The 25,626-nt window shown below is 38.8% G+C and overlaps 9 protein-coding genes across 13 annotated transcripts; 4 read left to right on the top strand and 5 right to left on the bottom strand.

Moving 5' to 3' along the window:
- Nucleotides 1-1,838: 1,838 nt before the first annotated feature.
- Nucleotides 1,839-6,340, top strand: LOC104717562 (fimbrin-1). 4 transcript variants are annotated; one of them, XR_015569140.1, is made up of 15 exons: nt 1,839-2,110; nt 2,344-2,599; nt 2,695-2,865; nt 2,963-3,201; nt 3,302-3,473; nt 3,585-3,623; nt 3,702-3,770; nt 3,857-3,973; nt 4,191-4,402; nt 4,689-4,841; nt 4,983-5,199; nt 5,295-5,452; nt 5,546-5,642; nt 5,728-5,819; nt 5,922-6,340. XR_015569140.1 is itself a non-coding variant. In XM_010435150.3 (15 exons), exons 2-15 carry the CDS (start codon nt 2,492-2,494, stop codon nt 6,186-6,188), a joined length of 2,094 nt encoding a protein of 697 aa, XP_010433452.1. In that variant the 5' UTR covers nt 1,839-2,110; nt 2,344-2,491; the 3' UTR covers nt 6,189-6,340. The 4 variants fall into 4 exon arrangements, 3 of the variants coding, with proteins under 3 accessions (XP_010433452.1, XP_087326601.1, XP_087326602.1); XM_010435150.3 differs by having other exon boundaries at nt 4,983-5,182; XM_087470475.1 differs by having other exon boundaries at nt 1,857-2,110; nt 2,963-3,206; nt 4,983-5,182.
- A 337-nt stretch (nt 6,341-6,677) lies between these two features.
- On the top strand, nt 6,678-11,229 carry LOC104717561 (DNA topoisomerase 1 alpha-like). Its single transcript, XM_087470470.1, has 15 exons — nt 6,678-6,708; nt 7,168-8,028; nt 8,159-8,329; nt 8,548-8,616; nt 8,691-8,750; nt 8,875-8,969; nt 9,067-9,220; nt 9,319-9,444; nt 9,543-9,623; nt 9,761-9,851; nt 9,941-10,074; nt 10,205-10,363; nt 10,466-10,569; nt 10,664-10,832; nt 10,936-11,229. Exons 2-15 carry the CDS (start codon nt 7,198-7,200, stop codon nt 11,002-11,004), a joined length of 2,313 nt encoding a protein of 770 aa, XP_087326596.1. The 5' UTR covers nt 6,678-6,708; nt 7,168-7,197; the 3' UTR covers nt 11,005-11,229.
- A 230-nt stretch (nt 11,230-11,459) lies between these two features.
- LOC104717560 (V-type proton ATPase subunit e2) lies at nt 11,460-13,051 on the top strand. Of its 2 annotated transcripts, none has more exons than XM_010435147.2 (4): nt 11,460-11,615; nt 11,714-11,843; nt 12,231-12,278; nt 12,690-13,051. In XM_010435147.2, exons 2-4 carry the CDS (start codon nt 11,746-11,748, stop codon nt 12,754-12,756), a joined length of 213 nt encoding a protein of 70 aa, XP_010433449.1. In that variant the 5' UTR covers nt 11,460-11,615; nt 11,714-11,745; the 3' UTR covers nt 12,757-13,051. The 2 variants fall into 2 exon arrangements, with proteins under 2 accessions (XP_010433449.1, XP_010433450.1); XM_010435148.2 differs by having other exon boundaries at nt 11,510-11,615; nt 11,731-11,843.
- Nucleotides 13,052-13,161: 110 nt separating this feature from the next.
- Nucleotides 13,162-15,576, bottom strand: LOC104717557 (serine/threonine-protein phosphatase PP-X isozyme 1). The gene is made up of 8 exons (XM_010435142.3): nt 15,217-15,576; nt 14,709-14,861; nt 14,538-14,600; nt 14,377-14,462; nt 14,205-14,280; nt 13,852-14,120; nt 13,668-13,746; nt 13,162-13,584 (listed from the first exon to the last, which is right to left on the bottom strand). The coding sequence occupies exons 1-8, from the start codon at nt 15,355-15,357 to the stop codon at nt 13,534-13,536; spliced, it is 918 nt and encodes a 305-aa protein (XP_010433444.1). The 5' UTR covers nt 15,358-15,576; the 3' UTR covers nt 13,162-13,533.
- Nucleotides 15,577-15,716: 140 nt separating this feature from the next.
- On the top strand, nt 15,717-17,025 carry LOC104717558 (uncharacterized). Its single transcript, XM_010435144.3, has 2 exons — nt 15,717-16,525; nt 16,596-17,025. The coding sequence occupies exon 1, from the start codon at nt 15,827-15,829 to the stop codon at nt 16,520-16,522; it is 696 nt and encodes a 231-aa protein (XP_010433446.1). The 5' UTR covers nt 15,717-15,826; the 3' UTR covers nt 16,523-16,525; nt 16,596-17,025.
- Nucleotides 16,968-18,878, bottom strand: LOC104717559 (peroxygenase 1). The gene is made up of 6 exons (XM_010435146.3): nt 18,643-18,878; nt 18,079-18,228; nt 17,902-17,987; nt 17,668-17,762; nt 17,468-17,593; nt 16,968-17,341 (listed from the first exon to the last, which is right to left on the bottom strand). The coding sequence occupies exons 1-6, from the start codon at nt 18,758-18,760 to the stop codon at nt 17,179-17,181; spliced, it is 738 nt and encodes a 245-aa protein (XP_010433448.1). The 5' UTR covers nt 18,761-18,878; the 3' UTR covers nt 16,968-17,178.
- Nucleotides 18,879-19,243: 365 nt separating this feature from the next.
- Nucleotides 19,244-22,199, bottom strand: LOC104717556 (protein HOMOLOG OF MAMMALIAN LYST-INTERACTING PROTEIN 5). The gene is made up of 6 exons (XM_010435141.3): nt 21,923-22,199; nt 21,668-21,768; nt 21,198-21,307; nt 20,640-20,715; nt 20,378-20,521; nt 19,244-20,111 (listed from the first exon to the last, which is right to left on the bottom strand). The coding sequence occupies exons 1-6, from the start codon at nt 22,014-22,016 to the stop codon at nt 19,377-19,379; spliced, it is 1,260 nt and encodes a 419-aa protein (XP_010433443.2). The 5' UTR covers nt 22,017-22,199; the 3' UTR covers nt 19,244-19,376.
- A 132-nt stretch (nt 22,200-22,331) lies between these two features.
- Nucleotides 22,332-23,504, bottom strand: LOC147935844 (65-kDa microtubule-associated protein 2-like). Its single transcript, XM_087470521.1, has 4 exons — nt 23,334-23,504; nt 23,153-23,240; nt 22,922-23,070; nt 22,332-22,839 (listed from the first exon to the last, which is right to left on the bottom strand). The coding sequence occupies exons 1-4, from the start codon at nt 23,502-23,504 to the stop codon at nt 22,546-22,548; spliced, it is 702 nt and encodes a 233-aa protein (XP_087326647.1). The 3' UTR covers nt 22,332-22,545.
- LOC104717555 (65-kDa microtubule-associated protein 2-like) lies at nt 23,334-25,488 on the bottom strand. The gene is made up of 7 exons (XM_010435140.3): nt 25,346-25,488; nt 24,908-25,000; nt 24,619-24,822; nt 24,290-24,535; nt 23,992-24,207; nt 23,726-23,881; nt 23,334-23,645 (listed from the first exon to the last, which is right to left on the bottom strand). Exons 2-7 carry the CDS (start codon nt 24,977-24,979, stop codon nt 23,547-23,549), a joined length of 993 nt encoding a protein of 330 aa, XP_010433442.2. The 5' UTR covers nt 24,980-25,000; nt 25,346-25,488; the 3' UTR covers nt 23,334-23,546.
- Nucleotides 25,489-25,626: the final 138 nt, after the last annotated feature.

Genomic DNA, 25,626 nt, shown 5'->3' with positions numbered 1-25,626 from the left:
CTGGATGTTGATGTTGATGTTGGAATAAATGTTTTAATTGACTTTGTTTAAACGCTTTTGTTTACTTTGTCAACTTTCAAAACCTTTCCCTTATTTTAATTAGGTCCTCCATTGATACCATTGACCTCAATCTTGTAATTTATACGTTTTTAGGTGGTACACATTTTTGTATTTGCATTCTATTTTTGTGAGTTAATAGTATTTATCAAATAAATCTTCGAGGATGGTTCCATTAGGATTTTGTCATTGAATTAAGTTGTTGCCACCCAAAATGATTGAAACCTTACAAAACATACATATATAGTATATATTTAGTCACTGACTCATACGATACACATGATCGGTTTAAACAAGATTTACATTCTTAACATTGATTGGTCGAAATTTTTATTTATATATCTTGTCAAATATTGTAAAAGAAAGTAAATATCAACTTGTTTCATTGTACAGGTTCGACTCTCCTGTACTGATCATGACTATTGTCTTTTAGCTAGATGTGTATCCCTATATAATAATATGTACACATCATATATATGCATGTAGTTCACTCACTAATCTAATACTAATTTATGGCTTCTGCAACATTAGCGACAAACACAAGTTGGGATATATATAAAACCACTAAAAATAATAATGAAACATCATATACACAAGTTGAAGTTGGGCATGCATGTGCATCAGTGCATGTAGTGGTATATGTGAAGGATATTTATACATTGTAGACTTTTTTGTCATCATGTACACTCTTTTTCGAACATGTTAGGGACATTTTTGTTCTTCCATATTTGTTTAAGTTCTTTTTATTTTTTCTCTCATACAATGGGCCGGTAGCAATATATAGTCCTTTGAGTTAAGTAGTTAGGTAGCAATATCACATAGCATGCAAAGAGCCGGTACTTTTGCACACCCAGTACGATCGTTCTACTGTTCTAATGACGCAGGTTACAAGCAACTTCGTTGACCCTGAAAAGACTCATTTAATTTCACGAGTTACTTTACTTTTGTAGTTTGTTGGTGGAACGAAACATCCGTTTAAACTTTCTACAACGTAACAATTCTTCTTAACCCGCAAACTCATAAGTAGCACGCATCCTAAGGTCCCGCAAATCCTGTCACAGTTAGGTGATCACGCATATGGAAACTCAAGCTCCTCATCTCTTTTCCGTAAACCATAGCTAATTTTTTCTTTTTCTTTCTCTCATATATTGCTTGTAAAGACTTCGTGGGGGGGGGGGGGGGGGGGGCATCAAGAACTCTTTGGGTGGAAATGGTTGCACTAGAGATGAATGAGTTGAAAAGATATGAGTTAAATAAAATTGGTTGAATAACATTCAACTCATTCATCTACTAAATAGGAGATGAAAGAGTTGAACAAATTTCTTTTATAATTTGTTCATTTCTCCAGCTTTTTTGGTTGAATGGTTTGAATAATTTTTCCAACTTATTTATCTTAAATGGTAAAAAATTGGCTAAATGATCATTCAACCCAACCTATTAATTGGCTAAATGGTAAGCCAAAATAAGACCTAAAATAAGGTGAATGAAATAACTGTTTCACTTAGGAAGTTTTCGAAGAAGTAGCATCCTTTCAAAAACACAAAACTATGTTTGCTGACATTAATTGAATTTGACCTTAGAAGTTAGAACACAGTAGACCGTCAACAAAAAAGAAAGAGAAGTGACACGTAGACAAGTCGTTACGTCGTGAGGTCAGCGTCGTTTGTCTACGTGGAAGCAGTGCTTCGCCACGTGTATTCGTTTCAAAGCGAGTTCCAAAACCTACGCTTCACTCGCGGCGCGTGACATTGAAATATCAAAATCAAGCATTCAATGCCACTGAGCCTTTTTTGGCTTTTGCACGAAACATAAAAAGAACCCAGTTTTTATTTCCCTCCCTCTACGGCTCTCTCGCTTCACGGCCTTCCTAATTTGCTCACACGAAGCAGATAAATCGTCTCCATCTCTATCTCTCTCTCAACCGAATCCATCTTCTTCCTCTAATTGGGGTTTGGTTCACGTGACCCTTTTGCACATTGCGGCTTATTGCTTCCGTCTTTGGTCACTTCCCACATGTTATAGTGTTTCAACGCCGAATTTATCTTCACCCGAGGTTAGAGGCTAATTTATCTTATGCATTGGGATTATCTTAGATATCTTTCGAGATTAGTGTTAGATAGTAGTTTGCGTGATGGAGTCGTATTTGTTCTTTATCTTTCTTGATTTGGTCGGTTACCTCAGTTTTGTCCTGTTCTGAGATTAGTATCATCGCTTCTCTTTTGCTATTTTAAGGACAAAATCTTTCATTCGGTGAGATATATTTGCTTCTTTTTATCTCGGCCACAGATTAAAAATTCTTCAAATTTCTATGAGTTGAGCTTAAGATGAATCTGTTTCCTTGGAGAATCGAACGGAGGGTTTCTATATTCGTGGTCTAAGAAGGGTTTTTAGGTGGTTTTGTGGGGGAAAGATTGAAACTTTCTTTTCCCCGTGAATGGTAAACCACGGTGAGATGTCGTCTGGGTTCGTGGGTGTTGTCGTTTCGGATCCATGGCTGCAGAATCAGTTCACTCAAGTCGAACTTCGGACTCTCCATTCCAAGGTTTCTTCTTTCTTTTTTTTCTTTCATATCGTTCTCTCTATATACAGTTTTTACATGTCTTACAGTGGATGTAATCGTTTTGATTTGTGGTGTAGTTCGTATCTTTGAAGAATCAGAGTGGGAATATCACTATAGATGATCTCCCTCCTCTATTGGCAAAGCTGAAGGCACTTACTGCTACATTTAAGGAGGACGAAATCAGGGGGATGCTATGTGAATTGGGTTCTGATATAAGCAGTGATGTGGGTTTTGAAGAGTTTCTCAAGGTATGTTTCTTTGTTTCTTAATGGATCGAGTTTTGGATTGAGTATCATTGTGGTGTATTTATAGAATGTGGTTTTTTGGATTGATCTTTATGTGCAGATATATCTTAACTTGCTAGGTAAAGCAGCTGAGAAGTCTGGTGGTCATAAGAACTCATCCGCGTTTCTTAAAGCTTGTACAACGACACTTCTTCACACTATATATCAGTCGGAGAAGGGTCCTTTTGTTCAGCACATCAACAGATATCTTGGGGACGACCCCTTTTTGAAGCAGTTCCTTCCTCTTGACCCTGATTCTAATGATTTGTATGAACTTGTCAAAGATGGCGTACTTCTGTGGTAAGGTGCACATTCATATGTTAAGAGTCCATCTCAACACGTACAGAATGCCTATGATTTCTGCCTTTTATGCGTTTCTCTTCCTTCCTTTCTGGTGTAGTAAGCTTATAAATGTAGCTGTTCCCGGGACAATAGATGAACGAACAATCAACACGAAGAGTGTACTCAACCCGTGGGAGAGAAATGAGAATCACACGCTTTGTCTAAACTCTGCGAAAGCCGTTGGATGTACTGTTGTTAATATTGGGACACAGGACCTCGCTGAAGGACGGGTATGTTTTGTCTACTTAGTATTCTGTACAAGTGTAATTTGTTTTTACTGGCCGTAGGGCTAAGATGAATGTGCACCGTTCTGACCGGGGAGGTTTTATGATGTTTTGCAGCCTCACCTGGTGCTTGGATTGGTTTCACAACTCATAAAGGTTCCACTTGTCCGTTTTGTGTTTCTTAGTTTTCCTTTTTGGGATCGTGTATTTACTAAATAATGTTGGTAACTGCAGATTCAACTACTCGCTGATCTCAATTTAAAGAAGACGCCTCAGCTTGTTGAGTTGGTTGAGGATAGCGATGTAACTGAGCTATACCAATCACATTTACAGCCATGTATATGCTTCTTGTAATCTTATTAATGGTAACAAGTTTATCTTTGGTGCAGGATGTGGAGGAGTTGCTGAGATTACCCCCTGAGAAAGTCTTACTTAAATGGATGAACTTCCATCTTAAGAAAGGAGGTTACAAGAAAACCGTCTCAAACTTTTCTGCGGATTTGAAGGTATTTGGCTTCTCGAAGTACTACTTGGAGGAACCCTCTCTCTGTTGCTTATCCAAATCTTTAGTTAGGCGATTCTCAATTCACGATTGTACTTAAGTGCTACTGTTCCTTTCAACATGCAGAAGCAATATCAGTTCTTGTATAAGAGAAATAATATGAACTATATTTAAGTCATAACTATATTTCTGATAAAAGCGTGTTGTTGGTAAATCTCCAGGATGCACAAGCATATGCCTTCCTGCTGAATGTTCTCGCACCTGAACACTGTGACCCGGATACACTAGATGCAAAGGATCCTCTTGCAAGGGCTGAACTGGTTCTCAGTCACGCAGAGAGAATGAACTGCAAGCGATACTTGACTGCAGAAGAAATCGTTGAAGGATCTCCAACTTTGAATCTTGCATTTGTGGCACAAATTTTCCATGAAAGGTTTGTATTATAATACACTTTCATCTCTCAAAAAGTTCATAGATGATGGCTTGTCCTGTTAAATTAGGCTGGTGATGGTTTACTCAAAGAATATCTGTTGTTGTAAGTTATTGTGGACTAACAAACTTTTAAATGTTATGGGAAAAAGAATGGGGAGAATGGTTTTCATACAATGACTCAAAGCTTCTTACCTGAAATCCCTTTACCTGGGATGTTTCCAGTTAAGATTTAACTGTTTTGTTGTCTATGCACTCGATTTTACTCTAGCTGTCTGTACTTGTTACAGGAATGGCCTAAACACGGACGGTAAGTATTCATTTGCGGAGATGATGACCGAAGATTTACAGACTTGTAGAGATGAACGATGCTACCGACTATGGATCAACAGCCTCGGGATTGACAGTTATGTCAATCATGTATTTGAAGATGTTAAAAATGGGTAAGCTTTATTTTTAGCTCATAGTACAGCAAGCAATTAGTAGAAACTGTACCTGCAGTTGATGATGTTGCATTTGAAAAAAGCTGAAAACCCTCTTTTGTCCTGAAGCCTTTTGTCCGTTCTATTTACTAATTTATGCAGATGGATTCTTCTGGAGGTTCTTGACAAGATCTCTCCCGGTTCTGTCAACTGGAAGCATGCTTCCAAACCGCCGATTAAGATGCCGTTTAGAAAAGTAGAGAACTGCAATCAAGTCGTAATGATTGGGAAACAGCTGAAATTGTCACTTGTAAATGTAGCTGGAAATGACATAGTTCAAGGGAATAAGAAGCTCATTCTTGGTAATCACTCATTCTTGGTAATCATTACCCGAGAGATCATGTTTCAATATTTGTTAGCTTGATGAATGAAGATGATCGCCTTACAAACTGGAGATATCGTTGTCTATCTCAGGTCTCTTATGGCAGTTGATGAGATTTCATATGCTCCAACTTCTCAAGAGTCTCAGATCTCGGGCACAAGGTAGAGAGATGACTGATGCGGATATCCTCAGCTGGGCCAACAGGAAAGTACGAACCATGGGGAGAAAATCGAAAATCGAGAGTTTCAAGGTTCCTTTCTTCACGATTACTACTTCAAACACTTGCCATAATACAATTTATAAAGTATGTCATCACTTTCTAGTTCATATTAAAATTCTCTAGGACAAGAGTCTATCAAGCGGGTTATTCTTCCTTGACCTTCTATGGGCGGTCGAGCCAAGAGTTGTAAACTGGAATCTTGTCACCAAGGGTGAAACAGGTTTAGTACTCTCTTTACTAGACTCTACTTACTTTCTCTTTTTACCCGAATCAAAGCTTATTTTTATGATTGTTGAAACATACAGATGATGAGAAGAGGTTGAATGCTACATACATAGTTAGCGTTGCAAGAAAACTCGGTTGTTCGGTTTTCTTGTTGCCTGAAGATATCATGGAGGTTAGAACCAAGATCTATATATTGTATTCTCTATTTCTCTTGTATTTTTTTACCGGAAAGAGCATTTGCTTAGATGAGATGTGTTTTGGGATGTTGTGACAGGTGAATCAGAAGATGATCCTAATATTAACGGCGAGTATAATGTACTGGAGTCTTCAGAGACGTTCATCGGAGAGTTCAGATTCCTCCTCGACTCAGAGCACCACCACGACGTGCACCAGTACAGGGGCGTCCCCTGCTCCATCTGTCACTGAAGAGGAGGAAGTTTCCTCATTGAGCCGCGAAGTCTCAAGCTTGGCCGTTGATGATAACGATGCTGATGCGGTTTCAGACATCACCACTGTCTCAGAGGAGACATCCATCGAATAGAAAGAGAGCAAAATGTTATATTGAATATGAATCTCTTGCTAGAGCAATTTAGCTTTTGTAATACTGACTTTTCTTTCTGTAATCTGTATTTGTGGATATTTGTATATTTTCCCTTTATAAATTAAATAGAACATTTTGACCCCCAAAATAAACACGATAAATAAAGCCAAAACCTTTTTTAAAGTATTTAGGAAATTAACCTTTATAGTCTCTTTAATACGCGTAATTAAGAAATAAATATGTAAATTATGTAATCATCTGAAATAGGTCGGTTGGGGTTAAACTCTCGTTATGAAAAAGAGTCTCTACATGCCTCAGGCTCTCAGCGTTCCTCGCATCTAAAGCCAAGGAGAGACAGCCGCCTAGGGGTTAATTAAACACTCTTTATGAGAAAGAGTCTCTCCCTGCCTTAGGCTCTCAGCGTTCCTCGCATCTAAAGCCAAGGAGATAGCTACAAAACTTACAGGAGAGAAGAGAGAGAGAGACAAGGAGGGTTAGGCTTCATCGCTTCTCGAGTAAGGTTAGAATGTTTCAAACCCAATTTGATTTTGATTCAGCACGCCATTGTGATGTTTTAACACAAAATAGGGGATTTTCATGTATGAATTTTGAGATTTTCTATTTCCATTGCACACTGTTATCAAATTTCTGTGTCTGTTGTAGGAAATAATTTTATTAAAAAGTCTCTGTATAGCCCAGATTTTTTAATTGAGATCTTTTATGTATGTATATAGAAGACGTAGGAGACACTCTTGTGGAATAGGAAGCTACCTTGATGCTTACGTTTGTGTAATGTAATAATACATTAGTGATATATGAGCACTATGGATGAAAACTGTTTGCATTGGCCCCTAGTGGTTATGTTTTGCTTTATTTAAAAGCTCTGTAGTAGTCGTCGCAATAGTCATAGTCAAAAAAATTGCTTTATTTGGAATCTCTGACACTTTCTATTTTTGTTTGTTTTGAATTTCCATATCAGAAGTTAAGTTTGGTCGGAGTACTTGTTAACATGAACTTATCGGGTATGGCCACGGAGGCTCGGCATGATGGCTACAGTGATGACGATGATGATAAGCCTATAGCGTTCAGGAGAAGTGATCATAACGGAGATTCTGAAGATGCTAGATCTTTAAGCTCTATAATTTTCAGGAATACCCCTTTAAATAGGCGGCCAAGTAAAATCGTTGAAGATGAGTCAGATGATGATGAAGTTCCAATAGCGTCAAGGTTGCAAAAGAAGAATGATAAACAAGACTCTACTGATGAAAAGAATAGTTCCACACTTGAGAACGAAGGGGCGGCTAACAAGGTATCTGGTAAGAGGCTTCTGGAGAAGGGCAGTTCTGCAGATCAATCTTCCATGAAGAAGCTCAAGGTATCATCTTCATCAACGTCAGTTTCAATGAAACAAGATTCTTTGAAAACAGGAAAACAAGGTGATAAGAGGAAGGGTAAACAATTGTCTGTGAAAGAAGATGAAACCGACGATGACGATGATGTTCCAATTGCCAAGAGAATCAAGTCATCAAATTCCTCCAATAGTAAGAAACCACCTGCAAAGCCTAAAGTAGGAAAACAGAGTTCTACGTCATCAGCTACTAAGTCCAAAGCGACAAGAGTAGTTTCTCCTCCGTCCAAGACAAGGAGCAAAAAGTCCAAGAAAGTGATTAAGGACTTTAATTATGCTAAGTCTTCAAAATCCTTACCTTCAGGCGATGGGAAAAAGAAATGGACTACCTTGGAACACAATGGTGTCACTTTTCCACCTCCATATGAACCTCATGGGGTGAAGATTCTATATAAGGGGAAGCCAGTCAACTTATCTCCTGAGCAAGAAGAGGTCACCTCTCCATCCCTCAGTGTCTTAGTCTATATCTCAGAGTGTTTTCTTCTGTCATTATTCTTAAATATATTCCAAAGGAGCAGCTCCATTAATTTATGCTGATGATTTTATTCTTTTTTACTGATAGGTTGCAACGCTGTTTGCTGTGTTGAGGGAGACAAACTATTATAGTAAACCTCAATTTAGGGAGAACTTTTGGAATGATTGGCGAAAACTACTTGGCCAAAATCATGTGATACAGAAGCTGGATGATTGTGACTTTACCCCCATATATGATTGGCATTTGGAGCAGAAGAAGGTAAACTCAAAGAGAATATATTTGTTATTTTTACACCTAATTGGATTATGTGGTTTTCTCATGACTTAGTCCCAATTCATATTGATTTAGGATAACTTTTTTTGCAAGGGTGATGATCTTAGTGAATTTTTTTTGTTGCTTGGATGTATTCAGTTACAACTTTCTATGTTTTCTGTTTATGACTGCGTGGTGTAATCAACAGCTTTAATGATATGCAGGTGAAAAAAGCTTCGAGACAGAAGGAGGAGAAATATATGTGGGCTGTGGTGGACGGTGTCAAAGAGAAGGTAAGCTTCCCCGTATCTTGTAAATGTTCTCTATCTTTTGCGATTAGGCTTGTTAACTTGTTCTTCTCTTTCAGGTTGGAAATTTCAACGTTGAACCTCCTGGGCTATTTCGTGGTCGAGGAGATCATCCCAAGGTTTGTTTATCTGCATGCATAGTTCAATATAACAAGTTGCATTTTGGGTTTAATGCCTTCAATGGTAGTGCAATTATTGCGTTTTTTGCTTTCATTAACAAGCCTATGGCCTGATCTCTTGCAGATGGGAAAATTGAAAAAGCGTATCCATCCTTGTGACGTTACTCTAAATCTTGGGAAAGATGCTCCTATCCCTGAATGTCCTATCCCTGGTGAAAGGTTATCTTCTTCCACGGTTTCTTTGGGAAAAATAGTAAGTGGGAAATGTTATAGTCTCGTACTAACAATGATTAGCTTCTACTTAATTAATTTGCAGATGGAAAGGAGTAATGCATTACGACACAGTCACCTGGCTAGCTTATTGGACTGATCCTATAAACCAAGGTTTCAAGTATGTTTCATTGTCGGCTAGCAGTACTCAGAAAGGCCAAAGTGACAAGAAGAAGTACGAGAAAGCCAGGAAGCTTAAGGTAATAGTTCAGCTTTCATTTTGATGGAAGGTTGTAGTAAATTAGCTAGTTTATCACACTTTTCTTTCTTAGCTACATATTTTTGCTTTTGACTTCAGGACCACGTAGACCATATAAGAGCATCGTACACCACAAATTTTACTGCTAAGGATGTTTCAAAGCGACAGATAGCTGTGGCTATCTATCTCATTGATAAATTGGCACTTAGAGCTGGTAATGAGAAGGTAATATATGTAACTTCTTCTCTTTTTCTTAAGTGAATGGTTATTACCAGTATATATGAAGAAAGAAGTTCTCATACTTTTTTCCTTGTTCTGGTCAGGGTGACGATGAAGCGGACACTGTTGGTTGTTGTACATTAAAAGTAGGAAATGTGGAGTGTGTTCCTCCAAATAAGTTAAAGGTATATATATCAATTTCATATATGAAAAGCATACTTGTTGAAGTCAATATTATGCATTATGCAATCTTTTCTTATTCTTGACAGACTTGTTAATTAGTCTCACAAACTTTTGGTCTTTTTTCCAAATGTGTATATAGTTCGACTTCATTGGTAAAGATTCAATCCAATATGTGAATACGGTGGAGGTTAAACCTGCTGTTTACAAAACCATTCGACAGTTCCGGGCTGGTGAGTTATAGACTTGACTTTGTCTATTAAAACACTTAATATTTTCTCATGGTTTAACTGATACTTGGTTAAACTTGTGTACCATCCAGGTAAATCCAATTCAGACGATGTTTTTGATGAGTTAGACACACACAAACTGAATGCTTATCTTAAGGAGCTTATGCCTGACCTCACAGCTAAAGTATTCCGTACTTACAATGCATCCATCACACTGGATACAATGGTAAGACTGAAACCTTGTTTACTTCCAATTTCCAAATTATAAAAATTATCTGTACTAGTAAAGTAATATAACCATATAGTCTTGTGTTATACAATTTTCACGGTTTTGTTCTGGTTCGATGCTGTGACAGTTGAGGCAAGAAACTAGAGATGGTGATGTTAAGCAGAAAGCAGTAGTTTACCAGCAAGCAAACAAGGAAGTAGCCATTATTTGTAATCACCAGCGTACAGTTTCAAAGTCTCACGGTGCACAAGTTGAGAGATTGGCTGGAAAAATAAAAGACCTTAAGGTAAAAATTAATCTGCGTATACATACAAGATGTGATAACCAATGTATGAAAACTTAAGAAAAGTTGTCTTGATTTACATCATCTAATCTTTGGCACATGCAGGAGGGTTTAAAAGAACTTACAACCAATCTGGAGAGAGCTAAAAAGGGAAAAGCTCCGTTGGAAGGCGCAGATGGAAAGAAAACGAGAAACATAACTCCAGAAGCGTAAGATAAAAAACAAACCTTCCTTTCTCACTTGCTAGACAAATTAAGACACTCTTAAAAAATGTGGTTGTGTGTGATGTTAAATGACATTCAGGTGGGAGAAGAAGATAGGTCAACAGATGATGAAGATAGAGAAGGTGGAACGAGACATGCAGACAAAGGAGGATTTGAAAACGGTGGCGCTAGGGACGTCTAAGATCAATTACATGGATCCTAGGATCACGGTAGCGTGGTGCAAACGCCATGAAGTACCCATTGAAAAGGTTAAAAAAAAAAAAACTTCCAAAAAATTGATCTAACAAGAAACAGAGAGTCTGTCTAGTGTCTACTTATAAGGGTTTCTAATGGGTGGTTCATTTTATATAGATATTCAACAAGTCTCTACTGGAGAAATTTGCGTGGGCGATGGACGTAGAACCTGACTTCACATTCTAAATCTGCAGCAGCTGCGAGTTTCTCATACAGAGCAACCAGGCTAGAGGCTACATTAAACAAAGGACGTAAAATAATTGTTTGTAATTGATGTTTCTATTATTATTAAGTCGTTTATGATATCAGTTATGCTACAAAAAAAATATTTAAACGTTCATAGAAAAACTGAAATTGAATAAATTTTTGTCTTTAGTTTTATGTTTTCTATTCGAGATCAGCCTTTTTCTTTTTTTTTTTATCTTTATACAAAGAAGAGGTGATTTCTCGACTGTGTATTTTAAAAATAAATTCACGAGTTTTACTACTTTTTAAAAAATTGCTCAACAGATTAAGTGGTTCATGCTCAACAACAGACTAAGAAAGAAAGTGAAAATAGAGGTTCATCGTACGTACATGTGAAAAAGTAAAATACGCAAAAATGTAAAAATTGGCGTCAAAATAATTCGAGGTTTTAACAGAATTGACGACACGTGTTCACGTAAAATTGATATAAACAAAAGCCAAAATTGCCCCTGACAAAATCTGGGCCTTGTTGAGAGACTCAAAGGAGAGATCACTCTGCGCACGAAGACGATCCTTGATCATCATCCTCGAAGGAAGCTTCATTTCAATCTGTGAGATCTCTGCACACCTTCCCTCTCTCTCGTTTCAATCGGATTCTCCCGGATCGCTATTTGATTTTTTTTTTGTAACCTAAAAAATCACATCGCAGGATTATCTATCTCTCAGGACGACCAACCAGACATGGCTTTTCTGGTAACATCCCTAATATTCGCTGTCGTAGGCATCATTGCTTCAATTTGCACTAGAATCTGCTTCAACAAAGGCCCCTCCACCAATCTGTATGTTTAATTTCTGATATTTTGCTTCTTCTCGTTTGATTGATTGCTTCGTCAAGGTTTATTTTCGGTAGTTAGGTTTTCCGGTAACAATTGAGTAGCTCGAATCATTATTTATCTCTTTGCGCTTGCTTAGATTCGATAATTGGTAGACCAAAATATGTGAACAAGTAGTAGACTCACAATTCTAATCAAACTCTTGTGGTGGAGAAATGTGGTTTATATATATTGTCTGCCTTGTTAACTCATCCGTCTAAATAGTTTCCTACTTCTTTGCTCGGAGATATATATATATATATATATATATATATATATTTGATAACCATTCTTCTTCGTTAGAGCAAATATCAAGTCTTTGTTTTTTTTGTTTTTTTGTTTTTCATGAAACAGGCTACATCTTACTTTGGTCATCACTGCCACCGTCTGCTGTTGGATGATGTAAGTTTATGTTTTTTGCACTACTTTTTTCCTTTCCTTGCTAGACACTGGTTTGCATTTTGTCTCATGGTTCATCCTCTCTGTTTTTTTTTTTTATTGTATCCGGCCTCTCTTGTTTGCTATTGTTTCCATGCCTTGATCAACAGTAATCATCAAGAGATAGATCCTTCTAGGCTTCACTAGTTCCAGTTCTTTTGTGGTTATAAGTTAGAACAATATAATATCTCGACAGTTCTAGATGGACATCAGTCATTTATCTGTTCGACTTATCTTAAGCCAATGAACTAGCTTTCACATTGAGTGAGAAGTTTCACAACTCGAACATTATTGGTTGTTCTACTATCTGCTGCCAAAGTGTCCTTATATGCCATATTGATTCATTGCATCGTTTTTGTTTCTTTGCATTGGCAGGTGGGCAATTGTATACATTGCGCAGATGAAGCCTCTCATTGTTCCTATCCTAAGCGAGGTAGAGTAGAAAACAATCTACTCAAAACAAGAAACCCATGTTCTCAAACTAGGAAACCAATGCACAAATTTGAGTAAGAGCCCCCCGCTGCTCTTTCTGTATCTTCTTCAAAACATATTTGTTTTCCCCTTCGTAATTCTTATCGCGGTGTGGAACAACTAAACTTTTCCCCTCTTTATTATTAAATCTTTTGTCTCTCATTCAATTCTTGAAACAGTCTTCATATACTCAAAGACTATACTAGAGAATGAGTGTATTGTTGATGAAGTAAAATATTTGGAAGAATATCCGCCATTTCCCATTATCGCCCACCAAGGAATTTTGTGATTTTCTTACTGTTCTTGGCAAGTTCCTATCAAACGCCAAGCCTGAAACAATAACAATGTATTTGTCTATCTGACATGCCTGTGATAATTGTCTTAATGTGTTCCCTTTGAAATTCTATTGAAGCTATTGTGAGCTCCAAAACTGCTTGAGGTCTTTATTTATCTCCTAAGAAAGTACAAACTTGAATCAGGAAAAAATCACTCTCTTAACTACCATTACACACAAAAACACTCTTTGGCCTACAGTTACACCAAAACCGGAAACAACAGTATCTTTTTTAGACAAACCCAGTTCGACCAGTCCTTGTGAACTAAGTGGAACTCCCCTGAAACAATTGTAGAGTATATTCTTCTGCACCTCGACCTAAACACTGAACGAATTGTACTTCTCTTCCTCTTCAACGGTGTTGAATCCATGCTAGTTCTACTTAGGGAATAGGGGTTTTCGAAGTTTTGCCCATTACAGGAAGTAATCAGGGGCAGGTTTTTTGGCAGGTGGCCCTCTTGAGTCCTGCATTTAGATATGTGTCAGTCTACTGATCTGCTAATCGGGAACCAGAACGGGAAAGTAACATATTACTAAAAGGCTCATACCTGCTGGGCAGCATCAAACACACGGAATTCTTTATTCAGATTCTCATCGAGCTCTAGAATCGAAGCCACATTGCCACATCTGGAGCATAGTTGAAATAGGAGTAAATGCAAAACTCAAGCTAAAAGGAAAGAAGATAGTTAAGATACATAGACTGAAACACACAGCTCTGAGAATTTTATTAACCTGTAACAGTAATTCGGGGCTGACCACACTGTCACAATCTGGCTATCGAACATCCATTTGTAACCCTCCATAACTAGTTGATGGGCTCGGGCTATGTAGTCTATGTTGTTTGTGTGGTTGAAAGACGTGACAACACTGCCACCAAAAAGGAATCCAGCACCACGAGGGCTCAATCCCCAGCCATCAACAATATCTTCAGGATCAGACCATAGGAGGTCACACATGGCACCATCATGTGGAACTTCTTGCTTCCGGTCAATCGTCCTGATCTGCCATAAATGTAGGGGTCCGTCAGTTAACTCATTCTAGGTGGAAACTTCTTACTATATCAGTAGAGAGAACTTTTAACTAACCTGGTCAAGAGTCATAATAGCTGGAGAGAGACCACCATGAACACAGAATATCTTGTTCTCAACAACTGCTGAGAGACTTTTGTACAAAAAAAAAAGATATATTAAGGAGTCAGTTCATTCCAAAGAGAACCAAAAAACCTAACACAAATAGAGTAGATGCTGCTGTGAGTACCTCATGTAGTCAAAGATGTCAGTGCAGTATTTCCAGACATTCACAGAGCCATATTTACGCAGACACTCATCATAAAATCCATAAACCTACTAAAAGCAGACTGTGTGAATAGTCTAAAAATATACACATAAAATCGAAAATTTCAATGAGACTGCACTCACCTGTGTGATCTGCCTGCTTTCGTGGTTTCCTCTGATGAGAGTTATGCGGTCTGGATATCTAACCTAAAGAATATCAAAGCAACCCACTTAAGTGATTCTAAAAACCCACTTAACAGAATCGCATAAACCACACAGGTCCACAACAAAGTAAAACAAAGTCCTGAGAGTTACCTTGAGTGCGAGTAGAAGTAGAAATGTCTCAACTGAGTAATATCCACGATCAACAAAATCTCCCATAAACAAATAGTTGGTCTTAGGGCAATCACCCCCAACTTTGAAAAGCTCCATCATGTCATAGAACTGCCCATGGATGTCACCACATAACTATTCCAAGACAAAATTTCCAAGGATTAGCATTTCTTGCAAATCGTAAACACATCAATCATATCTACTCTAACATCTCAACGCCTGTAACTTTACTGCCCTTGAAATCTTTCGACTTGTAACAATGGAAAACAAAACCAAAAAAACAAGTCGTTCACTGGATCCTACGAATGACTACCATTTGACAAAACATTACGAACCAATATTTCAAAGACCCGAAATCACCCGCGCCCCAATTTCTTCAAGTTTCTTGATTACAAGCTCGTAATACTACTTCCAAGACACAATGAAACCAGTTCTTTCTAGTTAATTGGTATACTAATTCCGAATCCCAGATCGAGAAGCAAGAACTTACAGTGACAGGGGCATCAACTCTTTGAACATTACTCTCTTCAACAAGAATTTCCATGGCTTTGAGGCAAAGAGCCTTCACCTCCGATTCGATCAATGGTTCGCATCGCTTCAGCTGCTCTATCTGCCGATCTAGGTCTGACATTTTTCAACCTCTCTTCTCCTCCCCTCTTCTCTTCTCCTTCCTTCTAATTCCGCTTCAGCCCCCGGAAACGATCCTTGAATCTGATGAATTAGAAGAAATCAACCAAACCCAACCCTCGCCACTGAAAAATTCACTACTCTCAAAGTGGTGTTAGTTACCGTCGTCTTCTTCCCCAGGAGAGAGAGTTCTTTGCTCCTCTCCGCAGGAATGTATTTTTTTTTTTTTTTTGCCCCCCACCAAGTTTCTATTTCCCTCCTAATGTTTTAGATTATATTTAAAACCACCCCACTTCTTTTCTGAAATTGTACATTCATCCTCAATTTATTAAATTTAACGTTCTAAACCAACCCAGAAGAAGATGGGCATAAGTTGGGCCTATTAACGTTAATGTGTTTTACATCAGCGAAGAGATAACGGCAAAGTCCCAATTCGATCGGAGACTGGGGTTGATGATCGGCGACGGACGACTATGGAGAGAAACGTCGAGAAAATGCTGAACAAAGTCTCAGTCGCCTTCTTAAGCATCGGAACATTGATAATGGTGATTATGATTCTCCAGACGCCGAAAACTTGTATTTCACCAGAAGTTCCGTCGAAACCTCATACGCATTTCCCGAGATCCACCTGCGATTCATCGCCTCGGCAGCATCTTCCTCTTCCGAAGAAGAACGCTAGAACCTGGTCATCTAAAGCTTGGAAATCGCGTCTCTCTTCCTTCTCCGATTACTTCATTCGGTTTCGCGATCTCGGATTTCTTCAGAATCACACCAAAGCTCTCTGTCTATCCGCCGGCGCAGGCCACGCTCCGATGGCTCTTTCTCAGATCGGATTAGCTGATGTGACCGCGGTTGAGTTGGTCGATTCGGTTCCTCTTGTAAAAAGAGCTGATCCTCATAACCTTCCATTTTTCGACGGTGTTTTCGATTTCGCATTCACGGCGCATCTCGCTGAAGCTCTGTTCCCGTGGCGGTTTGTGGAGGAGATGGAGAGGACGGTGAGAGGCGGCGGGTTTTGTGTGGTTGCGGTTGATGAATGTGGTGGAGACGAAGTTAGAGACGTTTCTAAGTTGTTCACTAATTCGAAGGTCGTTGATGTTGCCAATGTAACTCTACAAGAATCCAAAAGGACTAGTATACTATTCAAAGTTCAAGACTCTCCTACCTGAGAGGTGTTTTTATCTTGCATTGCTCTCCTTTGGTTGCGATGAACCATACTTGATGATGTGTGTATTTGTGCAGGAGTTTTAAAATGACCATACTTGTTTTGTATAACTCAAGAAGCAACACAGTTGATGGAAGCTGCAATGTTTCTTGCGAATTCAAGATCAGCGAAAGCTTTCTCTATCTTCTCTTTGAAGTTGGGTTCTGATCTAAATGTTTCTTAGGAATCTTGGCGCTTCGGAAACAAGTAATGAACTATCAACAACTTTAAAAGAGTTTAGTGGGGTTACATGCAACTGTACATGTCGGTGTGTCGGAGGCTGAGCTCCAATCTCTTTAGAGCTCAACATATCATTGACTCGTTGGTCATTTTGTTTTCTAGAAAACACGTACAAGCAGATTTTTTTGTTTTTGATTTAGGGCTCTTTCTAAAGATTATGTGCACATATATTTCAATACACTTTTGGTTGTATATATTTCTTTTAAATTGAAAAAAGGTTGATACAAACAGACTAACGCAACAGGACACACAAGCTTATCTATATAAGCTGCAACATATACTTTACCATACAGATTTGGAAAAAGAACAAACATAGATCTCTTAACATGGATCGATTATTAGCCTAAAGCGTCGATCAATTCCTTAACGTAAAGGATACCTTTAGTAGTATGCTGTCTTGTCTTCACTGATACCAGCGTAGATCTTGGCGCAGTACTCGAACAAGCTGCCATCGAAACACCGCCTAATTGCTTCTTTTGACAAAAACCCTTCTTCATCCCTCGCTAGCAAGTACAACAGTCCCCACTCCACTTTGCCAGCAATCCTAATACATATGACCCAAACATTAGAATTACATCCGCACTATTAATGCTCTAGTTTACTACATTCATTCGATAAACTATTTAAAGGGTAAATAAAAGGAAGGCTTATATATATGCAGCAATTGTACCATCCGAAAATGTCCCACGCATCACGATTTCCTTCTGTCATCTCCCATAGTTCCCCAAGACTCAACTTGTCTGGCAAGGTTTTTGCATATTTGCTAAATATCAACTCAAGATTCACCGGCATAAACCTGAAAAACCAAATTCATCAAACATCATATTTTGTATCAATTAACCGATTATTTTTCAAAAGAATGGTCACTACCTTCCTTCATTGTCATATGTTTGCGAGTCACTTCCATGCTTCGACTTGTGTATGTTGTGTATGTATATAGGGAAGAAAGGTGAAGGTAACCATCCCTGTATGATCAAGAGTCAAGACAAACACTATATAAAAAGAATATCGATCTCTAGGCTAATCGATCACATATATTTCCGAGTGTAGAGTACAATCATTAGAGATCTGTGATATATGTCGAATCAGGATGAGAGGTGTTACCGGAAGAGTAGCATAGCTAAGGGCCAAGTTGATAACAGCAGCTATTATAAGCGACCCGATGATATTGAAACCAAGCATTCGCAGTCCTAATCATGTTGGAATAAAATTTTCTTATATAGACTAACGGAAAAAGATGAACCTGAAATAGATATATAACCTATGTGTTTAGACATATACCAGAGTAGGTCTCCCAAGGGTAGATAATGCCATTATCATCGATATCAAAGAAGGCGACATGTTGCTGGAGAACACTAAGTCCGTAATTCTTATGGCCTGGGGTTCCGTAAGGATGTTCTCTGTCTGGTGCTTGCAATGCTCTCGGCATATCTACACGCATTCCATACATATATAATACATAACTCTGCATATCTAGGAAACAAAACAATATTCCATTGTTCCATGTACGGTATGTGTATGTGGCAGTGGAATATACATGTGCATGTGTGTTAATACATTAATTACCATCATATACGTATCATTTTAAAAACTTACAGATTTCTATACATTTTTTGAGCTACACCTATACATAAGAAGATCATGAACGTCAAATACATGCATTATGCATATAGATACATATGAATTGCATTCAAAAGTTTGGGGGTTGGTCCTTAGTTATATCCAAAAGGGTTTGTTTAGTTCAAGTGTTCAACCATCTATGTCTACATCAATATGTGCGCCTATGTATATGTGTATTGACTATACAATTAAGGATAGAAATGGAAGTAAAGAAAAAGGTGTTACAAGGTTTAGGAAGTCTATCATCCAAGTCAACACGAGCACGGCGATGGTAAGTGACCGGCGCGTAAGGAGCCACGGTAGCCATTGCGTCTCTCTCCATCATTTCCGTTTTAGTACCCATCTTTCTCTCTATCTCTCTCTGTCTAGACTGAGTGCAATGTATATGTGTGTGTTTTAGCGTAAAGAATAATGAGGTGGTAATAATAAGAATTGGTTTGATTGATGTGCGTGGCGAACATGCACGCGCCGATGAAAGCAGAGATTGACATCTCTTTTCTTGTCCTTGACGCACCTCTCTTCTCTCTTCCTCTGTCTTACACTTGACATGACTCTGACGACACGTTTGCTTCCATGTTTCATCACTCTTTTCTTTTCTTGTCTGCCCCGCTAAAATCAGTAATCTCAACGCAAACAATGTATTGGGCCTCAGTGTGCTTTTAATAAGGGCCCAACTTCGAGTACTAACACCACTCGCTACTTGAGTACGTGTTCCATACTCGCTCTCTATGAAGAGAAACAAAAGAAAATATCCAATTTGGAGCTCTGCTCATTGGAACTCCGATTTACAGTTTTGTGCTAGTACTAGTATAAATATACGAAGTTGTAGAGAAAAGTTAATAATGTATTAAGAAAACTTCACACAATTTCATTTGTACACGAAGTCAGAGCCAGAAAAGTTAATAACCAAACACAGGCACACACGTTAACCCCAATTTTCATAGATTAAATATTAAAACTCAATGACCGGCTGATGGATTTGTTAGGTACTCGAGTGACTTCTTCAGATGTTCCACAGCAGTCGAGACTTCATCGAAAGCCAAAGCTCCCACAGCGAATCTAGCAGCCTTGTGCGCCTCTGCAATCTTCTCGGGCCCTGGCTGGTAGCTGCTGTCGTAATGGTACTTCTGAGCTGGACTCGGTGAAGGATCTAGCACCGGAGCAACATTGACACGCCCGTTTGATGAGTAAGGCGGAGGAGGAGCAGATGAGAAGCTTGTGGAAGAAGGAGCAGGTGCAGAATGCGGGGAAGAATAGTAAGGTTCTGGGTTTTGGTAGTGAGAGGGGTAGTGCGGAGAAGTGGATGGGAGGCTGCTTTCACTAAAACTAGGATATGATTGGAAATTAGGGAGAGAATTTGGAGAAGTCTCATGAGATGGGTAGTTTTGTGGTGGCGGCATGTGTTGTGGCGGGTCTTGGTGATATGGTTGATGGTTGTAAGGATGCTGCTGGTAAGGGGAGTCTGATGGTCCAGAGGGAGGAGGAAGGTGATCGTTGGAAGGGTAAGAAGACGGTGGTGGAGGCGCCACATCTGTGGGATAATCGTTTTTAGGAGTGTCATGAAACCTGGGAGGTAGAGGGTGTTGTGGTACTTCAGGGAAGTGATGATGGCTAGAATCATCATTTGAATCATGGGACGAATCAGGCCCTGTTTTTTGATGACTTGTTATGTTGGTAGCACTGGCATCGAGATCCTGTAGATAATTAACATACACAAATGATTGATAAATTAAGTTGATGCAGATGTTCATATCTTAAAAGTTCTCTAAGATAATTATGTTCTATCATAGTGTTACGACAGTTGATAAAACAAAGATCTAGCTAGATGATATGATCAGCGTGATGCAAGTTTTATAAACATTTGCGCCCACGCCACATTCTTTGATTTATGGGACATCATACACGGTAGGCCAATATTCAGATATTCCAAAACCATAAATTGCGAAGAAGAGAAACTTACATAGGAGCCACTAGGACCGCTTGATGGGATGGATAAATCATCTTCATTATCAACAGGGTCACCTGGAGTGGGCTTCCTTCCTTCTTTAATGGCTTTCCTTATGTCAGCAGCCTTCCAAACAGCATACTTCTGTTTCTGTTCTATCTGTCAATGGGAGCCATTACATATAAATATATCAATCACCTGACACAGCTGCCTATTAAGGTGCAAGGTTTTGATTTGAGATGTTAACTGTAAAGTGAATTAAATAGTAGGAACTCACATCAGGAGGTACCGCGCCAAACTGACTCAGAATTTCAAAGAAGATGCTTGCAGCATAAAAGGTTTTGGCAGTGCCCCTGTCACAGAAACAACAAAGTTAATTTGGAAAATCCATCACAAGCTTCTGTAAAGGAGTCACATGAATGCAGGTGCCGTAAATAACAACACGTCAAGGCTGGAGATACAGGTAATTCACAAAAGCAGAACGGCCAGAAGATAACAGGTCGTGATAAGCCTTGGATACATCCGGTTAATTACTTGATTGGAATTCAAAAAATATATTTATAACTACAACTTAAAAGTCATCAACAAACTCGATGCCAGAGGACAGTATCACCTAACGATATGTCTGCCGGATTTGCATACTTATTACATATGTATGTACTTGAATGCTAGCTATTTCCAGTATTGGCAAATACAAAATTACTAGACAGAGAATAAATCTAATTCCACTCAATGAAATAGTATTGACGGTAACCCTAACATTAGTAGAGACTTTACCAATGTCAAATTGCCATTCAATATAAAAATCAGACATAAGAAAGCCAAAAAAACTTACAAGTCGGCTCTTCCAGCACGATCCTGCTTGTCCGCCTTTGCAAATACACTTAGTGCAAACCCCTCCACATGCATATTGTCATCTGGGGACAGATTCAATGATTTCTTATCCTGAAGTTACACAAAAACATCACCAAAAAAAAACCGGAACCAGTCAAGAAATGACTCATAAAGTATGTCACAAAATATGATCACACAGACGTTACATTATAGATAACAACACATATGATAAGGTGGATCATCATAGCTGGTTATATATCCAAGACTAAACTATTTCACCATAAGTGTTCTTGCTTACACATGCGTTTTCCCAATAACACGAACCAACCTATGCTAAGTTTAGAGTTAACATTAATAAACTCTCCAGGCTTGTGAAAACATATAAAATCAATCAGATGATGAAATTACTAAGAATTAATCCTTAAATACTAAAATCAGAAAAACTCAGAATTAAGAAGTTAAAGGTGAAACCTTTTCGAGTTGATTAATGAGGGACATGAGAATCGAATTGGTGGTCTTAGTTCTCTCGCTCTGCGGAATCCTTAATCCTCGCTCCATGGCATATAGCCGACCTAATCACCCACACCCAATTAAATTGCGATTACAAAAACACAAAACCCACCAAAACTAAGAACAGCTAGATCATAAAATCAATCGCAGAGCTTGATCATCATCTAGGTTTATCCTAGGTTACATATGAATTAAAAAAAATAAAACGGAACGCACAGTAATAAGCAACAAGTGGTTCATGCTTCTGCAACTCGTCAGCTCGTTGCAAGTAAGGCAGAAGGGTCCTCGCTGGTTCGTTTGCGTTCGACATAGATTCTCTCTTCTCGAGCTTCGTCGCTTTATTTCTCCGATTGTTCGGACAGTTGAAGAAATTTTCCTGATATTAACGCGCTTCTGATTGGGACAAAATCGTAATTCGGATTGCAAACAAGAAACGGCGTCGCACTAAAGTCCTAAATCTTTTTGGAAAATCCCTCGAAGTTCTCTAATATTTACATATCTTCGCAATCATTATTAATTTATTAAATTTACACCCCAAATTATTTTTATGTATATAACGATTTTGCCCAGATATAACTATAAAATACTTCAATAGAACCCTGTATTTCCTTCACCAAACTTCATATTAGTCACGCTACCAAAGAAGCTTCACTACGACATTTCTGAAAGATTAAAAAATTGAGTCAATGAATACAGAGACATAAACATCTATGTAACATTCTACTCTCAATGTCTTTGTTTTGTTTCTAGGTGTTTTGTTTCTTAGACATCACTCACTCCCAATTAGCAACTAACAAAAAGTGTAAGTAAGCACTTCAACTCTCTTTTCTTTGATATTGTCACGGTGAAGCCATAACTGGGTCAGCACGAGAAACTGGAGATGCAGGATCCTCTTTCGTGGTGGCTACAAGGTTCGAAGGAGAAGCTGTCTTGTTGAGACTGTCTCTCTTGGACTTGCTTCCGTTCTGGCTTGAGTTCATAGATAAACGCCTTATAGGAGTTTCGTTGAGACCTCCTCCGTTGGCTCGTGTTCCCACTGGTTTCTTGGCACTGATGGGTCTTGCAGGGCTTGGTTTAGACCCGAAGGCCGAGTCTTGATCTGTGTGTGGCTGTTCTTGTTGCTTTTTCTGCTCCTGATAATAAAAAAGGCAAGATTAGTTTATAAGTAACAAGGTTCAACAAACAGATTTATCACAGGATGCAAAAAACACTTACTTTCAGCCTCCGCTTCTCATCTTCTCGTTCTTGCCTAAGCATAGTGTATTCATCTAGCATGGCGAGCAGAGGTACGCCATCATACTCAAAAGACATACTGTTATCCTCTTCCCATGCCCGGGTTTTAGCAACCAATGTATCAACCATTGCTTGCATAAACAAAACAGGATATATCCTTCAGTCTCAGTTTAGTTTTATGTGTAACAGATAAGGGAGAATTTCAGAAGTTACCAGTTATCTTGCTGACTAGAATCCGGGCTTTCTCAGCTCTCTTGAGATTCAAATGTGCACCTCGGCTTGCGCTATACCTGTTCTGGTCCTGTTATTCAAGAACAAAATCCAAAAGAATCATCACACTGAAACTTATGTCTTATAAATAACGTATTCAATAACAATGCCAATGTTAACATACTCGGTTGTAGTCTTCGAGCCAGCTCTCTTCCTCACAAGCCGACATCCATTTCTCAACTCGGTCCAAAATTTCTTTTCTACTAAAGGCTTCTTCCTTAGCCTTTGCGATCTGGCTATCCATGTCAGCCAGTAGCTCAGAAGGTTCAGTATTTCCAGCATCAATCAGCGACATGATCCTCTCACGAACAACCTCTGGTTTTACTTCTATGTGAGCTCAAGCATATATTTCCTCAAGCTCGGTTTGCTTCTTGAATGCAATTTCCTTCATTCTGCTAGATTTCAGTTGGTCAAGCCTATCCACTTCCACCTCAGCCTTCAAGAGTTCACAGGATTTGTTTAAAAACAGTTACTTATCATATTCATTGATCAGTAACATTATGAATTTTACAATACCTGCTCAATCAGATCAAGTGCTAGAGCTCCAGAGACAGTTACTTCATGAACTGAAGCTGAGATATTACAGGTAACATGGTCAAAAAGCTCCCTTTCCTCATCAGGAGTATCCATCAGATTCCACAGATCAGTTAGCTGAGTAGCTAGCTCTTGAAGCTGCACAAACCAAGATCCACAAACAAGTGTTTCAGAACTTTCGGCACAACTTATCCAGCCTAACTAACCATCTCATGTCAGAGATCTAAAAGACAATGATTTTGACTAACCTTTTTAAGTCTTTGTATCTTATCTTCTTTAAGAGTCAAGACAGTCTTAGCCAACCTGGCAAGTGTTTCATTGCTAATGCTCTTGGTTTGAACACCATTAGCCTCATCTAAGCTCGGATGAACTTCAGTGACAGTGCTTAAGAAATCTAAACCAAGGACAGCACATAGATCATGCACCGTGCTCACAAACTCGAGCACCTTCTGCAACCTATCACTCTACCCAAACACAAAGCAGTTTAGTTCTGGCCTGAAGGCAAACATAGACCACACATCAACCATATGCAAACTAATAATTTACCTTCTCCTTCTGGAGCTCTTGGAGTTTCCTCTGGAAGTCATCTAATCTCTTCAGCGACAAGTCAGACTCGTCAACCACATGAGGCCCATTATTCAAACCGCCAGCAATCTCTTCACATATCTTCTGAATCTGTGATTGTACATCAGAGAACGCACGGACCCTTTCCTCTTTCTGTTGCCAAAGTTGTTCAAGAGCAGGTGCTATTGCAGAGAGCTGTTCTTTGATCGTCCCTGAACTCTTATCTGGCTGCAATCGAGACAAAGACATTGAATCACCCTATAGATCATCTAATAATCTCATTCCACTTCTAGACGTGAGAGATGACTTACAATGTCAATATAGCTTTTTTCCCCTAGAGCAGATGTGAGATTGGAAAGTTCAACAGTGGCATCAGACAAGGTCTGGAGAAGCTCTGCGCGAGATTTTGCAGCCTGCTCAACCTTCTTTTTGTAAACATTGAGACACTCCTCCTCAATCTGAAGAAGCAGTTTGTCTCGTTCTTCATCACTCTCACCAACTTCATCCCAGATTTCCTATATAAACAAAAGTGTGTCCATTGAGTTCTTGGAACCTTACTACTATAAAAGCTAGGTTGCGTTTGTGTGTTACAAAATTTACCTGCAACTTCTGTAGTAAAGTGCCACAAGTAAATTCTCCAACAAGAGGATTCTCAGCTTCCGTCACTGCCATTATTATGAATCAGAAGGTTTCCTACAAAAGCAAAAAAAAAGAGCATTTGAATCAGAAACCAAAGTTGCAACCTTTATCGGAAACCCGAATGAATCAGAAAGAGCATTTGAACCTCGGAACAAAACCCTTAAGCAAGACCCAAAAATGCAAGAATGGTGAAGCTCTTTATCAAGAAAAAGAAAGCAGTTAAAAGATGAAACTCAAGCAAAGACGAGAAGAACTAACTTCACATAAATCGAACAGCATTGCTGCTGCATTGGTGATATAAAGCTAAGCAAGAACTCAAACAGTCAAAAAAAAGAAAGTAAAAGAGTCAATGCCTTGAAACTAATCGAAGTCAGCAGTAGAAGAAGATGGCTTACTTACCGAAATTAGTGTGTTCTTTTTTTATCTTCGTCTCTTTTTAGATCTGAAGCTCTCCGATGAATAGTCACTGTGATGGTGAGAGAGAAAGAGAAAGAGAGTAGCATAGGAAACAGAGAAATCTCAAAAACTATGGTTATGGAGGTTGGGAAACGGGAGAAATGGGTCCTACTTTACGGAACTCAATAATTAATGAGATAAAAAACACTACAACAACAACAAAAAAGGTGAGCGCACTGATGACTCATCATCACGTAAAGGGCCTTACTTATTATGGGCTTTCT

Source organism: Camelina sativa, chromosome 10, assembly GCF_030686135.1.
Source record: "Camelina sativa cultivar CO46 ecotype springtype chromosome 10, ASM3068613v1".
NCBI classification, from domain to species: Eukaryota; Viridiplantae; Streptophyta; class Magnoliopsida; order Brassicales; family Brassicaceae; genus Camelina; species Camelina sativa.
The sequence above is the reverse complement of the archived record's forward strand: the minus strand, read 5'-3'. Positions and strand labels throughout refer to the sequence as shown.